This window comes from Fukomys damarensis, unplaced genomic scaffold (genome assembly GCF_012274545.1).
Source record: "Fukomys damarensis isolate Sample0158 unplaced genomic scaffold, DMR_v1.0_HiC HiC_scaffold_22, whole genome shotgun sequence".
NCBI lineage: Eukaryota > Metazoa > Chordata > Mammalia > Rodentia > Bathyergidae > Fukomys > Fukomys damarensis.
In genome coordinates this window covers 21067268-21080458 of record NW_022900934.1, presented here as the reverse complement: position 1 = coordinate 21080458, position 13191 = coordinate 21067268, and the positions used below count along the sequence as shown (strand labels likewise).

Below are 13191 nucleotides of genomic sequence, written 5' to 3'. Positions count from 1 at the left end.
ATATATATATATATATATATATATATATCTTCTTTAGAGAAATATTTATTCAGATCCTTTGCCCATTTTTCAGTTGGGATTTAAAAATCACAATTATTTAGTTGTGAGAGCTTTTTGCATATTTTTGATATGAATATTGTCTTCAACAGGTTCACTCTTGCAACTCTTTTCCAATGTCTGATCTCAGGCTTTCTGACTCTGCTTTGTGTCACACAATTTTGTAGAGAGACTGAAGTTTTAAGAGGTGTAAATTACTCTCCAGAGTTTCCCACCTTTCCCCTCCTGGTTTTCCTTGTGATCACCTCTTCAGTGAATCATCTGCATCTGAATCTTATCTCCAGCTCTACTTTTGGGGAGCCTGACCTCAGAAAGGCATTGGAAGGCCTGAGAAAACTGAAAGCAAGTTAAGTGTTACTGGGACTCATGGAGACTGGGATGAGACTAAAGCTGTGGGCAGAGGCCTTTTTCATCTGGCGAGGTAGGAGATGCCACTGGGCAGTGTGAAGCGGGGTGATCCCAATCTGACGCATGCAAAGACCCCTGCAGTTTCTGTGTGGAAAATGGTCAGAGCGTGCTCAGCGAGGCTCCAGGAAGACCATCGAGGATGCTGTTCTACAGAAGTTATCCAGGGGAGAGGGGATGGAGGCTGGACTGAAGATGGGGTAAGTGAAAAGGGAGGCAGTAGATTAGACATTGGAGGTGCTGTTGATCAACTCCAAGTCAGAGATGATAAGAGCATCAGGACTTTATTTAAGGACTTAGGAGTTACAATTTGGGAGACACAAGTTTTTATATATCTCTGAATCAGTTTCCCAAAGAAAGTAAGAAGGGTAGCAGCTTATGTGTGATTTATTGCAAAGTAATGACAATTCCTTTATGGGGAAGTTCCTGTTGGAGTTAAGAACAGGTGCAGGGGTCACATGACTGGCAGAAAACTATGAAAAGGATGCATGCACAGGGAAGTATGTATATGAAGAGTCCATAAAACACAGGTCTGATGCCCTCCTGCCACACACCCCGAGTCTCAGGGCACAGGGTGACAATCTGTCCTGGGAGCCTTGGCCAGAATTACCCAGAGTTCACACGCCCGTCACAGCTGGAGTTGTGTGCTAGTTCTCCTTCCTTGCTGGCCTCCTGACTCTATTTTGAAAGACTCCTTCAATGTTGTTTTCATTGTCATTTTTCCTTTGGGTTTCCCAGTGGATTTAGAGGCACTGGGAGAGGTTTAAGGATAACTCGTGGCTTTCCACCCTGGGACCTGGATGGATGGTCAGTGTGTGGAGAGGAGACAGGATTGAGAGGCAGATCAGGAGCTCTATGTCCCAGGACTTGTCCAATCCACTCACTGAAGGGAAAAAAACAAGCCATTCTTTCCTACTCTCTTCTATAGTCACACAACACAGAATACATCTGTACATAAGACACACGTGTGTGTGGTCGTGGGGGTCCCCATGCACCACACAATCCTCCAGTGACAACCAACTGGTTGTCCTATAATTCAAGTCAATTTGACACTGTTTACCTGGAATTAGAGTCAGATCTCACAAGTTAAAGGCTCAATCCTGCAAGACTGTCCCCCATTGCAGATGCTAGTCATAAGCCGTGGGTTGCGACCCGTGTTTCTGACCAACAGATTATAAATTGGGGTACCCACTTCCCCCTCCTTAGGTTCAGCTAATATGCTGGAGCAGCTCCCAGAACTCAGGGAAACGCTAATGTATACTGTTATACAGGATTCTACGAAGGGTTCAGATGGGCAGCCAGACGGAAGAGGTGCTAGAACAAGGCATGTGGGAAGGGAGCACAGAGTTTCCATGCCCTGTCTGGGCCCTCTGCCCCCAGTCTCTCCTGTGCTCAGCTCCCGGAAGTTCCCTGGACACAGTCCTGTCAGCTTTTCTATCAAGTTCATTATGGTCACGACTGAAGAAGCATTGGCCACTGGTGAAATCAACCCTCGTCCCCTCCCCGCTCCTGAGAACTGAGGAGGCGGGGCCGAGTTCCCACCTGCTAACCCTGCCTTGGTCATTCTAGTGAGCAGCTCCCATCCTGAAGCTATTGGGCCTCTCATTAGTGTACACAAGAAACTCTTCTCACTCTGAGAACCTCAAGGGTTTTAGTACCTGTGAGCCAGGAACCAGGGACAGAGACCAAATATATACTTCTTATTATTTTCCAGTGACACGGCCTGTTTCACAAATAGGAAAATGAGACCCGAAGGAGTGCAGAAGTTCACCACCTGGAGCCCCCAAAGTGTCTGAGCCTTAGAGAATGGGACCCAAGGAGTCCTGCTGTCCAGCCAGAGACACATTCCCCAGGGGCTTGTGAACTCCAGCCCCTGACAGCTATTTTTCAAAGAAAGAGGAAAGAGGGTGGGGTTTCAGGCAAGACGGGCTTGGCCTGGGCTGAAGGCCAGTTCACAGCCTCTAGAGAACATAGAAGCTCTGTTTCATGAGGTCAGACTATGCCTGACCTCAGCCAGCTGTCCTGTCTGGGTCTGAAGTGGGTAACTAATGGGCAGGAGGGTGTGGGGTGCCCACTCAGGCAGACAACATGCTTGAGTGGAGGTGTACCCTCTCTCCCGGGGAACATGGCACTGATCCGAACTACATCCAGATCGAGGTTTCTCCTGCCCAACCTGTTCCTGGATGTGTGACCCTGGGCCAGCCATCTCCCCTCTCCTGGCCCAATCTTCTCGTCTGCAAAATGGGGACATCCCAGAGTATGGCTCCCATGCTCCTCAGAGTTGAAGCAAATATCAGCTGAGGACATGGATAGACAAAGTGGTGCTTTGTGAACAGTAGAGGGCCGAGACTTCGGTATGGGCTCAGTCCTACCTCTGCCTCACGTCGGAGCCCAGCAGACTTTCAAAGTTCTGCTCCTTCACAAGACGCCACTACTCTGGAGAGGAAAATGCTAGTGTGGTACTCAGGGGTCCAGAGACCTCATCCTGACCCAGCAGGCTTGACAAGCTCAGTGAATGGCAGGGAAACTGTGGGCAGCCATGTGTCAGAGGTACCCAGCTACTGAGCTGAGGCTCAGAAGAAGGGCTCTCTGATTCCCAGGGAAAGAAGGACCCTTATTCATCCTACGCATGCATTGAATAGGTGGGGAAACCGAGCTTTACAGAGACAAAGCCACCTCTCCAGGGTCACCCAGGGCAAAATAGCCCTAAGGTCCTGACTCCCAGGACATGGGTCTTTATGCCCCTCTGCCTGCCAACCCAAGTCTGAAGAAGGGTCCTGAATCGTAGGATGTTCCATCACGTCGCTGGCAGACTTGGATTCCTTGTAAATTCCATCTTCTTCCTACCAGCGCAGGCCGTAAACTTTGTCATGAAGTCCCATGGAGGGCACAGTGGCCTAGGCCTCCTCAAGCTGATCCCTTGGGGACTGAGGCTTTGCTGTGGTCACTTGTAGGGAATTCCCATGAGTGAGGATGGCAGGTTTGAGCCAAGGCCGTTAACAAGGCCCCTTTGGCCTTTGAGAGACAACGGAAGATTCAGAAAACAGATTAGGGAATTCACAATTCATTGAGTGAAAAGCTCTTTGGGAATCAATAGGGGAATTTATTGGGGGTCTCTGGAGAGATTCTTTCCTCAATTTTCCCCCTAATGAAAGTAGAGCTGGCAGGGATAGTGCTAAAATGTAGTACTGGATACCATTTAATGAGCATTTGTTATGTTCCAGGCAATCTTCTGTGGAAAGTTAACTTATTTACAACAAGTGTCTGAGATTTAATTGTTTGCATTTTATAAGTGGGAAAACCAGGGCTCAGAGAGAGAACTCACTTAGACAAGGACACATAGCTTGTAAGCAGTGGGGCCTGGGCAGGAACTGGGTCAGCCTAGAGCCAGAGCCTGTGGCACTGACCATTCTGCAGCACTGCCTCATATAGAAGAGGACAAATGTAAGCGCTGCCCAGAGGACAAAGCCCAGCCCAACCCAGCCAGGTCCCTCAGGCGCGCAGCAGTGGTCAGGTACAGCAGGATTGCTGAGGGGACAAATCCACGGCCGCTGAGACCCCACAGTTAGCCCAGGCTTGCTGGAAAGTGGTCCGAGGCCTTGTGTAAATCCAGCTCTGCCATTTACTATGACACTGGGCAAGCCACCTCCAAACAACTCCGAGTCCCAATTTCTTCCTCAGGAAGTGGGAGAGAGCGGATATCAGCCTCGTGGGGCCTTTAAGGGGCTTAGCACAGAGCTAGGCACAATGGAAGTACAAAACAAATGTTGGCTGTTAGTGTGATGTTCAGATATCATTGTTCGCTGTTATCCTTCATTTCAGCATCTCTGTGTTTCCTGTGGGCAGGGAGGTTGTTGGTGCGCAGTTCTTCGTGGAGACGGAAAGATGCACAAGGTGACCTTTGGGGCCCTTCCCACCCAAAGATTCTTATAACATTCATCTCTCCTTTAGCCCCTTCCTCTCTTGCAGTAGCTGTGGTCTCTCAGAAGTCAGTTTCCATCCTTGTGCCCCAGGTTTCCCAGCTCCCTGCCTGTGGTCTTCACTGGCTACATCCCGTTTCCATGGCAACAGTGTTTTAAGAGCCTTCGACCCCCCTCTGAGGCGCCAGGCCTGGGTGGAGATGGGCTGATCAAAGCTCTGAGCATCCCTGGGCCTGTCTGGATGTGCAACAGTAGGACGTGCAAGGGGGGTGGCTTCCATGTGTCCCTTCACTTACTGGAAACTTTCTCCCCAGTGCTCAGGGCCGAGAGGTGGGATCTTTACAGGGCGACGAGGTCACGAGGGCTGTGAAGGGATTGATGCTGGAGTGGCCTCTTTGTAAAGGATGGCTTCCCCCTTCCCTCTCTCCCAGTGTGAGGCTTCAGGCCCTTGCCAGAGGAGGCCCCTCCGTCTCTGACTTCCCATCCTCCAGAACCATGAACCAAATAAACTCCTACTGTACACAAATGTCCCAGGCCATGGTGTTCTGTGATCACAGCACATTATGGAATAAGACACCCCTCACCTCATCGAGCGGCATGGGAAAGAACCCAGCAGGTGGCTCCGAATGCACCTCCAGGCACCCAGCCCTGAGCCCGAGTTCAGTTGTCTGGGGTGGGTTCCCCCAGAGAGCTGCCTTGTCATCATTTCCACTCATGGTGCTGAGGCAGGAGGGCTACAGCCCACTTGGAGAAATCTTGTGGCTAGCGAAAGATTCCTGCAGCCATCTGGGGCCTTGAGTGTACATGACCTTTTGCTGAGATGACTCTGGAAAGTTCCTGGCCCTCTTCCCCTTCCACAGCTTATGAATAGATGTGTGTCCACACTCTCATCTGGGGCCTGGGAAACAGGCTAGGCTATCAGTTGGACTTGGAGACCAATACAGACTAATTCACGGGACCAGCACTGTCAGCACCGAGATGCTCAGTGGGGCCACTGGGGCGCTCCTCTGGCTGAGCGAAAGGTCTGGAAGCCTTCCGGATACCCTACCTGGAACAAGGCCTTTCTTGCTGTCCCCCACCACCTGCTGGGGTGCCTCCTCTCCAGCCCCAGCCCCCACAGCACCTAATGACACTGTGTTGAAAAGGAAGCAAGGGCCTGGGTGGGGATGGGAGATGCTGCATCCGGGACACAGCAGTGAGGTGAAGACACAGGACCTCAGGGGAGGAATTCTCTTTGGGTACAAGGTCAAGATTCTGTGGGGTTCCCTGGCTGAGCAGGGGGTCCCTGCCTTCGGGAGAAGCTGAGTGAGATGGAGCTGCGGAGCTAACAGTAACCCTCACCGTTACCTGCAAGTGCACAGCTGTCTGTCACTTCAGTGAGACCCCTCAGGTGGACACTGAGCCTGTGATCGATGGTGCCAACTCTAAGTGCCTTAACCCACACCCCTGGCCCTCAGGTGAGGCTCAGCTGTGCACCTGTGTTCCTTGCCCTCTCCCAAAAGCCCCCAGCAGGACGGCATTCCAGCTGCCCACGTGGAAATCTGTTCCACTTCCTTGTTTTACTCCTGTCTCAGACCGACCTGGGTCCTGGGGTCACTGCCAAAAGCACTTACACTCAAGTCCTTGTCACAAGTCTATTTCCCTGTGACCCTAAGACAAGAGCCCATGTGTGCTGTACCCTGTAGCAGAACCACGGTGGCTCTGGTGCCCACCCCACCAGCACTGGAGGAGTGTGCTAGGCTGCCTGAAAGGGAGCTCTTGGCCACATCGGCACCAACACGCCTTCCACGAGGAGATGCTGGAGTGACAGGGCTGACAAACGCTTTATTGCATGGGGGTCCTGGCTCCCACATCCCCAATTCTGCATGTGTGAGAAGCGGCTCTTCCTGGAGTTTTCTGGAGCCAGAAGCAGGGGCACAGTTCCTGTCCTCCTAGCACAGTCCAGCTGTCCAAGTGTCCAAGGGACTGACCAGGGTGCCCCAGCTCTCCCTCCAGATGGTCTTGTGCCAGCCACCCCAGAGCTTGGTGTCACGAGGGGTGTCCCCAGTTAGAGGGATGCAGGTGGACTTGTTTGGGGCGAGTCCTCCAGAGATGTCTGTGAGTCTGTACCCTCTGAGGAGAAGCTGTCCCCCGTGGGGCAGGAGACCTGGCTCTTTCTGGGGAGCCACTGCCAGGAGAAGAGGGCGACAGGAGAGTGCTTCAGGAGCTCCCGGGAGCCTCTGGTGTCATCAGCCTTTACCACCTGGCTGAGGCACGGAGGGTCTGCCTGGAGAGTTCTGTTCTGCCGGCTTCTGGCAGCCCAAGGAGGCCAGCAGCGTTTTGGCAAATGATCCATACCCAAAGAGTCCTGCAGGGGCAGGTCCCATTTCCCCTTGGAAGCCACTTCTCCACTCAGACCCCAGCCCTTGGATGCTGCCCCTTTTGGTTCTGAGGGTTCCAAGTGGGCAGTGGAGTCTGCCGGGCAAGAGCAGTGGGCCAGCGCCTTCTTGAGCAGGCTCTGGATCTCCTGGTGTCTCCCCCGGGCTTCCTGCCACAGGTCCTGACCTAGGCCCGCCCGGCTCAGGGAGGCCACCTGCAGTGCCATGGCTGCCAACTTCTCCGCAGGGAACTCAGATATCAGACGCTGCAGGTAGCGGTGTAGGCGGCGCTGGTCCCCAGGGCTGGCCCTCTGTGCCTTGCCTAGCCTGAGCTGGCTCACCAGGTCCTGGCAGTCCATGTGGAACCAGGTCATCTAGGGGTGACAGAGAGGGAGGTGGGGATGCCATTGGGGTGCCGGACTCCACAGGGACAGGGTTCCTATCTGAGCAGCGGGGACACCCTGCAAGAACTTCGCTCCCAGAACTGATGAGTGCCCGTGAATTTAGAGGCCCTCAGCTTGGTGGTAGTTTTCTCTTTTGATCAGGGTAACAGTGGTTTACCTGTCTATCCTGGGCTACGAACACTCACCACCTAGCAACAGCTTCCAGGACTCTGGGGCTCTTTAGGAACCTTCAACAGTAAGGGCCAGTAGGACCTGCCCTCTCTGGGGCTGTTTCTCCTGTAAGAATTTCTCGGGGGAGCTGCAGCAATCGTGAAAAGCCTCACAAAAGCTGCAAATGTGGACCCTGAGACTCGCTTAACCCCTGAGAGAGGAGTCTGGCTAAGGTGAATGAAATGCCAACTGTTTGTGGGTCTCATGTATGATCACACTGAACTAGGCCAGCAGCCCATTTTATAGAGGAGGAAACTGAGGCTCAGAGCAGTGAAATAACTTGCCCCAGGTCACATAGCAAGTCAGGGAGGAGCTGGTTTCTTCGGGCAGAGAGGAATTGTGCATGAAGGAGAAACTGGCCCAGGTGTGGCAGGACAGTCAGCCCAGCCAGGCCCTGAGTTCTCTCACTCTAGTGGGGCTTCTGCCCATCTTGTGATTCTGCCTGTCCCCAATTCCTCCACAAAATATCTACAGGCTGCAAAGAACCCCACAGGCCCTCCCGAGCTCATGAAAAACCTAATCTCCCTCTCCATTAATTTAGAGCCCGACAGCGAGCTGCTAGGCTGTGGGACGGCAGAACCATTTCCTCCATGGAGACCGTCTTTCTGCGGATTAAGGGAACTTGTCTTTAGATAAATGGCTTCATATTCATGGCAGCACATGGAGCTCAGGCCGGGAAAGGGCTCCGTAAATCTCCGTTAGCAGCACAATTGTGTTATTATTACATAGCACCGAAGCTGCTGTACACAGGTGCCCACCTGGGGCTGAACCCGCCAGTGGACTGCCCTGTCTGTCTGTCTGTCTGGACCTTTCCAGACAAGCTAGACAGATGTAGACAATGACTGACTCAAAAAACTATCCAGTCCAGTCCATGGTGCACAGAGAAAAGGTCAGGACCAGAGAGGAGCAGCACCTAGCCTGGGTCACACAGCCGGAGTTGCTGAGTTGGGCCTCGCCTTCCTCAGGGCCAGTTCTAGCCTGGGACCGATGCCACCTTCTTAAGGATCACCTGGGACTGCTGTCTTCACTTTCCTTCACTCCCCAGGCCAGCCCCCGCCCCCAGCTCAGAGTGCATCTCCTGCGCTGGCCACCTCCAAGGGGGCACAGCGGAGACGAGGAAGTGACAAAGCAGCGGAGTCATCTCAGATCACAACAAGCCCTGGAGCGACGGAGCAGGTGACGAGAGAACAGAGAGGCCAAGTGGTCAGAACGGGCCTCTGGAGAAGCTGAGGGAGAAGGACAGACAAGAGCCAGCCCGGCCAGGGGAGGCCTTCCCAGGCAGGGGAGCAGCGTGTGCAAAAGCCCTGGAGCTGCAGCAGGTTGAGTGGATCCATAGAAGGCCTCTGGGGCTGCAGTGGGCAGAAATCAGTGAGCAAGGGAATGAAACTTCCTGCTGCTGGGCACCCTGCCCTGACCTGGCATTCTTCCCCCTCCATATAATAAGAATGATATTAACAGCGATCCTGAAGTGGAACGCCCCTGTGCTGGGGGCTACTGACAGCTGATCTGAGTCAGACCCTACCTGGGAGGGCCGGCACTAGAGCCAGGTGGTCTGATTTTGAATCTCAGCTCTTCCGCTCTCCCAGCTGTGTGACCCTGGGTGTTATTCGATCTCTCTAGTTCCTCCTGTGTAAAGCAGGTATAACGCTGGTACCGGGCTGGTGTGATAAGAAAACAGATGTGAAATGGCTGGAACAGTGCCTGACACATCAGAAGCATCAGCTGTCGCCATCATCAGGGACCCTGCGGAGCCGGGGCTCAGAGCAGTGCAGTGCTGTTGAGGCCACACAGCCCACGTGGGCACACGTGGCCCTGACTCTTGAGTCCCGGATTCTGCCTCTTCCTTGCTCCCTAAGACCTGCACAGCTGTGCATGTGGCGCCTTCACTGGCACCACTGACACCTGCTTGTCCTGCCCACTGCCTCCCAGAGACAGAGAGCTCACTATCCTCTCTTGGCCCTGGGCATGCATGCTTGAACCCGGGTCCTTCCTACGCCCTCCGAGCATCCTGTGTTCTTGTCCCTGCGTGCAGGGCCAGCCTCACAGCTGGGATGTGGGAGTCAGGCTCTTCCCACCCTCTGTCCCTAGTGACAATTCGAGGGGCAGCCCTGAGGTTTCTGGATCTCCAGGCAGCTCCTCTGTCCCCCAAACTCTCAGTTTCCCTATCAGAAAAATGAGGAGTTTGGCAGTATGAGTTTAAGAGGGGCAAGGAGGCCTTAAGTTAAATCTTGCCTGATCCCTAACACTCTGGGCAACCTTGAGCAATCAGCCTGTTTTTGGGCTTCGGATTTTTCATCTGTGCAATGGGAGCAGCACTGGTGTCCAGTCAGAGTGCGGGGTGTTCACAAGAGGCTCTGCTAGCCACCTGACCCAGTTCTCCCTCGCCCCTCACAGGACTGTGGGACTGAGTCACAGTAAGAGCCAAGGGCTGCTTCCAGGCCTCCACCTGTCACCACAACCCCAGCCCAGAGAGGGGTGTGTGCGGACAGGCGGGCCGCAGGCTGCAGGGCTCACCTTCTTGCAGAAGCGATGCAAGTGTAGCAGTGTGTCGAGGTCTGTGCGCTGCCGTTCAGCCGCCATGTAGAAGTGAGTCAGCTTGGCCTGAAAGGCCCTCTGGGTGGCGGCAAAGGCCCCCAGCCCTGGGAGACCCTCGCCTCCAGCCTCACCAGCCCCTCTGGCCGCAGCTCCCAGTTGGGCTGCCTGTTTGGACAGCTCCAGGCCACGGCGGTACTGGGCCTAGGAGGGGACGGCAGGGGTTCTCAGCTCCTGCCTGGGGATTCCTCGAGGTCGGGGACCTCCTACCACCCCACTTCAGAACCACCCTGAGTTTCAGTCTCCTCCTCTACAGTTTGGTCCTACAGCACCCCTTGCAGGCTCAGCAAGTGCAGGACAACTAGGAGCTGCCATTGTGCCTTGGACAGTGTCCAGGCCTTTACCTTGGCAGGGATCTCTGGCCTCCAAGTCTGCATCTGAGGCTTTTCCTTTGCATCCCCTAGTTCTCTCTGTCAGTGTACCTGTTGCCCCTGGGCCCCACCCACCACCCTAAGGGCTGGATGGGCTGAGGTACCCTGCCTCTGGCTTCTCCCCATCTACTCTCTGAAGCTGGCTTAGGGGTCTGGGGCAAGGCTTTGGGATATGAATTTTACGAACTGCTCTGGAACTGAGTGCCCTTTGCACCTCGCCATCTGGAAGGCTTCCTGGAGGTGGAATCATCTCAGCTGGGTTCTCTGGAGCCCCAGCCTATTCTTCACACGGTCTGGAAGTCTCCTTGCACTTTCCACCTGCACCCTTTTGCCCTAGCAGGACCACCCCCTTAGCACCCTCTCCACTCCCTCTGGAACGCACAGCAGCCTGCAGGAAGAAGGCCTCGAACTCGGCATGGACTTGTGCCACTGTCTCCATACTTCCATCCTCGGGGCTGAGCGCCTGCAGGCACTGGCTCCCTTCCTGCTCCATCCAGTCGCTGACCTGGACAGGGGAACATTGGACACAAGGGACTGCTGGGGGAGACACTGGGCCAGCTCCCTGACTTCTGGGAGGCCAAGGTCTTCTTGACTCAGTCTTTCACCACCCTGGACAGGAACCTGGCCAGTTCTTGGCAGGAGCTGTGGGGAGGGCGTGTTCTTCAAACATCTGAACAAACTCCCAGCCTGAGCAGGACCCAGGGAGAGGATGTGACCTGGGCATCCTGCACACAGTCACAGGGTGGCAGGTCTTGGCTCATTCGATGTGACACTCACTACCACCCAGTCATAAAAGGGATGCCCTAGGGGTGATGAGCTCTTCTTCCCTGGGGCCATGCAATCAGCTGCAGAGCAAGGGGTCTGGGCCTGCTGTAAACCCAGGAGGTCACGTCCCTGTTCTGGCCTCAGTTTACCGGTAGTGAAATGGAGTACACATGAAGGTCCAGTGAGGGACAAAGGGTACCAAAGGCTTCTCATCCAGGAGTGCAAGTTCCCGCCTTCCTCTGGGGTATGTTAAAGAGCCAGACTAACTCACTGTGCCCTCACAAAGCCCAAGGTAGCAGGCAATCACCCCCAATCACAAACGGAGGCACTGGACACCAGAAAGCTGGGACTGGACTCCCAGCAGGAAGGGTGTAGTGATCAGACACCAGCATCCAGAAAGGTGGCAGCAGTGCAGGTTCCAGGATCGGACTCCAGGTGTGCAGCCATGGGCAGGCGGCACTGCCTCCCAGCCTCAGTTTCCTCATCTGTACAATGGGAGAAACCCTAACGACCTCCCTGCACCACTGATAAGAGATGAAATTGGAAAGCAGTGAAGTATACACAAAGGCTCTGGCCCAGGACTTGGCACACAGTTGGTGCTCAATAAGTGCAGCTCTTAGGGTGACGTCTTCCCCCTTTAAGCACTTACCGAATGCCATGCCATGCTCCCTGTCCCTAGGGTGCCAGCCTGGTGACCTAACTAGATAACAACCTGCCTAGCCAGGGTGGTGGAGAAGAGGGCCTCCTGGGTGGAGGGCAGCAGCCTGGCCCCACATCCCCCAGGCCAGCCTCCCCCCTCACCTGGCGGATGGCAGCCTCCAGGTAGCCCAGGCGGATGCGGAGCTCCAGCCTCCCCAGGAGGTGGTTGGATGTGGTGACCAGGATGTGAAGCTGCTCATCCACAAGGCTGTACAGGGCAGCTGCTTCAGCCAGATGGCTCCTGGGAGGTGGAGGACAATGAGACAGAGCCTGTGATGCTGCCCTCAAGCCCACCCTACTCTTGCCTAGCCCAGCCCAGCTCCCCAACTCTGTGACCCTGGTCCGGTTTCCAGCTACTGACTTGCTATGTGACCTTGGGCCAGTCCCTGTGCCTCTCTGAACTTCAGCCTTGTATGGGACCACGAGGACCGGAGGACACAGCAGGAAGTGAAATGCTCTTCCCCTTCCCTAGGAGGGCGCAAAACCAGCAGGACAGATCTGGGTTCAAGACCCAACCCTGCCACCTTGCAGGTGGGATCTGCACAATGTCTCTGTCATCTGTGAAGTGAGGACAGTAACAGAATCCACATGTGAGACAGAATGATCTAACTCCCCAGCCCTCCGCCCTGCCTGCCCACCATAGCCTGCCCTGCAAGCTCACAGAAATGTCAGTGCCCGTGTTCCACCCCAGGCCAGCCGAGCCAGGCTCTGGGCAGTCTCTATAGCTCCTCAGGAGGTGCTGGGGCAACCAGCGTGAGGGCCACACTCGTGCAGCAAAGTGCTTCACACAGGAGCCACACAGGACACTGGTCAGCCGGTTATGAATTCCATTGCAACGATGACAGGTTGCTGCCCTGCCCCCTCTCCATTTTATAGGTGGGAAAACTGAGGTCCTGAGGGGACAGTGACTCTCACTCGTGGAACCAGGCCAGAGCTATCTCTGCACAGACTTTTAAAAAATAGCCAAGCCCACAAAACACAAAGGGAGTAGATGGGATTCTTGCATAGAGATGGTAGGATGAAAGGAAGGATATCAGAAAAATAGAGGGGCCAGGGATTTAGCTCAGTGGCTCTGCACCTGCCTTGTAAGCGCAAGGTTCTGAGTTCAAACCCAGCTACTGGGAAAAAGAAAAAGAGAAGATCTACCAGGCGTGGTGAAGCACACCTGTAATCCTGGTGTTTGGGAGGCTGAGGCAGGAGGATTGCAAGTTCAAGGGCAGCCTGGGCAATTTAGCAAGACCCTGTCTCACAGTTTAAAATTTTTTTCATAAAGAGCTGTGGATGTAGCTCAGTGGTAGCGCACTTACCTAGCATGTGTCAGGCCCTGGGTTCTACCTCTAGTGCTTCAATAAAGAAAGAGAAAACGTGAAGAAAGAAGAAAGAAAAGGGCTGGGGGAGAGAAAAAGAAAGA

General features: G+C 54.3%; 1 protein-coding gene across 6 annotated transcripts in view; it reads right to left on the bottom strand.

Annotated features, from left to right (window-relative positions):
* Positions 1–6176: 6176 nt before the first annotated feature.
* Kiaa1755 (KIAA1755 ortholog) overlaps positions 6177–13191 on the bottom strand; it is a 36628-nt gene continuing 29613 nt past the window's right edge. For 4 of the 6 annotated variants that reach the window (XM_010640053.2, XM_010640052.2, XM_033767130.1 and 1 more), the window contains exons 11-14: positions 11883–12021; positions 10699–10821; positions 9868–10089; positions 6177–7113 (exon numbers count right to left, since the gene is read on the bottom strand). In XM_010640053.2, coding sequence (XP_010638355.1) covers positions 6430–7113; positions 9868–10089; positions 10699–10821; positions 11883–12021 — 1168 coding nt within the window. In that variant the 3' untranslated portion in view covers positions 6177–6429. The remainder of the gene's footprint in view (positions 7114–9867; positions 10090–10698; positions 10822–11882; positions 12022–13191) is intronic. The other 2 variants (XM_033767132.1, XM_033767133.1) reach the window with 2 other exon arrangements.